The sequence below is a fragment of the Poromitra crassiceps genome (assembly GCF_964638095.1).
Source record: "Poromitra crassiceps genome assembly, chromosome: 6".
NCBI classification, from domain to species: Eukaryota; Metazoa; Chordata; class Actinopteri; order Beryciformes; family Melamphaidae; genus Poromitra; species Poromitra crassiceps.
The window spans coordinates 2,704,223-2,707,345 of record NC_139627.1 but is presented as its reverse complement, the minus strand read 5'-3'; the positions used below and the strand labels follow the sequence as shown (position 1 = coordinate 2,707,345).

General features: G+C 51.6%; 1 protein-coding gene across 1 annotated transcript in view; it reads left to right on the top strand.

Annotated features, from left to right (window-relative positions):
- calcrl2 (calcitonin receptor-like 2) overlaps positions 1-2,909 on the top strand; it is a 27,113-nt gene extending 24,204 nt beyond the window's left edge. Inside the window, exons 12-13 of the mRNA XM_083638756.1 lie at positions 296-337; positions 1,574-2,909. Of these exons, the coding sequence (XP_083494882.1) occupies positions 296-337; positions 1,574-1,855 (324 nt within the window). The 3' untranslated portion in view covers positions 1,856-2,909. The remainder of the gene's footprint in view (positions 1-295; positions 338-1,573) is intronic.
- The last annotated feature ends 214 nt before the right edge of the window (positions 2,910-3,123 follow it).

The following is a 3,123-nucleotide window of genomic DNA, read 5'->3' as shown; positions in this document are numbered from 1 at the left end:
CACAGAGAGAGGGGACAACATGCATGATCACTTTCATTAAGCAGGAACCAAAACGGAGCTCAAGGCACAACACAGAGTACTGCAGGAATGAGTCCGGAAGACTTGGATGTTAGCACTTCCGGGTTCCTACGTGTAAAAGTCAATGGGATTTTTGGTTAAATGCTTGACATAATTTTAAAATCAAAAATCAAATTCAAAAAAGTGTGTGTACACAAAGGTTAAAGATGACATTCAAGGACATTTTGATAAATGAGGACCCTGATGAATATTAATTATGTGACCTTTTTCTTTGCAGGGACTTCTGGTGGCAATTATCTTCTGTTTCTGCAATGCCGAGGTAGGAAAGTTGTCATATTTCACAGACACCTATAGCAGATATACTGTATATATATATATATATATATATATGAAAAGTCGATAGGAATGCGTCACTACCAAAACCATTGTTTCCCTATAGTACGCCTGGCGTGCGTTCCTCTCTTGCGCCGCGTTGCTGTGGAGGGTTTTAGGCGCTCATAAAAGTTAAAATATCTTTGACATTGATCAATGTCAGTTGGGCCACAAATCATGTGGAAGGCGGATTTTCCTTTCTGTTTTGATGCCTTTTGATGCTTAAAGCTGTAGCGATCAACCCAGGTGCACACTCCACAGGTGCACACTCCACAGGCACACACTCCACAGGCACACACTCCACAGGTGCACACTCCACAGGCACACACTCCACAGGCACACACTCCACAGGTGCACACTCCACAGGCACACACTCCACAGGCACACACTCCACAGGCACACACTCCACAGGTGCACACTCCACAGGTGCACACTCCAGAGGCACACACTCCACAGGTGCACACTCCAAAGGTGCACACTCCACAGGCACACACTCCACAGGTGCACACTCCACAGGTGCACACTCCACAGGCACACACTCCACAGGTGCACACTCCACAGGCACACACTCTAAAGGTGCACACTCCAAAGGTGCACACTCCAAAGGTGCACACTCCACAGGCGCACACTCCACAGGCGCACACTCCACAGGCGCACACTCCACAGGCGCACACTCCACAGGCGCACACTCCACAGGCGCACACTCCACAGGCGCACACTCCACAGGTGCACACTCCACAGGTGCACACTCCAAAGGTGCACACTCCACAGGCGCACACTCCACAGGCGCACACTCCACAGGCGCACACTCCACAGGCGCACACTCCACAGGCGCACACTCCACAGGCGCACACTCCACAGGTGCACACTCCACAGGTGCACACTCCACAGGCGCACACTCCACAGGCGCACACTCCACAGGTGCACACTCCACAGGTGCACCAAGCTGTTCTGAACAACGTAGTCTGCCTAGGCATTTTGATGCAGCTCGACGTTTCCATCTGTGATCGCCCCCTAACTAAATGATTTTCATGCCACCCATGTAACCTTTCTGTGTGTGTGTGTGTGTGTGTGTGTGTGTGTGTGTGTGTGTGTGTGTGTGTGTGTGTGTGTGTGTGTGTGTGTGTGTGTGTGCGTGCGCGTGCGTGCGTGCGTGCGTGCGTGTGTGTGTTGGGATCCCCAGGCCCAGACGGCGCTGCGGAGGAAGTGGGCTCAGCTGAAGATGGCGTGGGGTAAGACCGGCTGGGGGGAAAGCAACGCCACTGCCAACTCCCACTGCAACTACCACACCAACTCCTCCTCCATCACCGAGACCAGCCGCACGCGCTTCAGCCTGGAGCCGCCCGCCGACAGCAACGACTACCTGTGTCCCGACGAGCAGAAGCTTCAGCAGGCCAACGGCCTGCAGCAAAGCCACAGGAAGAGGAGCGGTAACGGAGACACGCTGGAGACCACCCACATCTGATCTGAGACACAGGACCTGTTCAGACCTGCTACCAACAAGTCTTTTGCGATCTGATCTCAAGTGGACAGCTCCTAGTCTGACAGAGTTATGATTGAATGATCACAGAAACGTTACATGCAGTTACTATAGGAATGTTTGAATGATAATAGAAACGTTAAATGTTTATTCACCTCATGTAGCCCCGCCCACTTGACCCAGTTGTGTTGTGACTTCCTGTTCAAAACGCCGTCTGTTTTACCTGGTCACTAGTACTGTACTGTCACAGGAAGTGTAAACACAATAGGAAGTAACTGCTGACCCCTGTGTTGGAACATAAGGTGAATAGAATATAGAAACAAACATCTTTTTGTGCGTCTTTGTAGTGTAGCAGTAGATTCCCTGCCTACCAACACGAGGGTCGCAGGTTCACGCCCCTGTGTTACCTCCGGCTTGGTCGGGCGTCCATACAGGCACGATTGGCTGTGTCTGCGGTTGGGAAACAGGATTAGGGGGATGTGTCCTGGTCGCTGCACTAGCGCCTCCTCTGATTGGGCGCATGTTCAGGGGGGAAGGGAACCAGTAGGAATAGCGTGATCCTCCCACGTGCTACATCCTGCCAGTGAAGCTCCCCGCTGGCAGGTGAGAAGAAGCGGCTGGCAACTGCACATGTGTTGGAGGAAGCATGGTGCTAGTCTACGGCTCTCCCCAGATCGGCAGAGGGTGGAGCAGTGACTGGGCCAGCAGGGGGACAATTGGTCAAGTACAATTGGGGGAAAAAATAAAAACAACATATTTTTAGCATCTTCCCAGCGCAGCATAGTAATAGTATCTTATATAGCCATACAATATCAACATCTTCTTACTACCTGTTATTACGCAATACGAGCACTCTTCACTGTGCACTCTTCACTGTGCACTCTTCACTGTGCACTCTTCACTGTGCACTCCTCACTGTGCACTCTTCACTGTGCACTCCTCACTGTGCACTCTTCACTGTGCACTCTTCACTGTGCACTCTTCACTGTGCACTCTTCACTGTGCACTCCTCACTGTGCACTCTTCACTGTGCACTCCTCACTGTGCACTCTTCACTGTGCACTCCTCACTGTGCACTCTTCACTGTGCACTCTTCACTGTGCACTCTTCACTGTGCACTCTTCACTGTGCACTCCTCACTGTGCACTCCTCACTGTGCACTCCTCACTGTGCACTCCTCACTGTGCACTATTCACTGTGCACTCTTCACTGTGCACTCTTCACTGTGCACTCTTCACTGTGCACTCTTCACT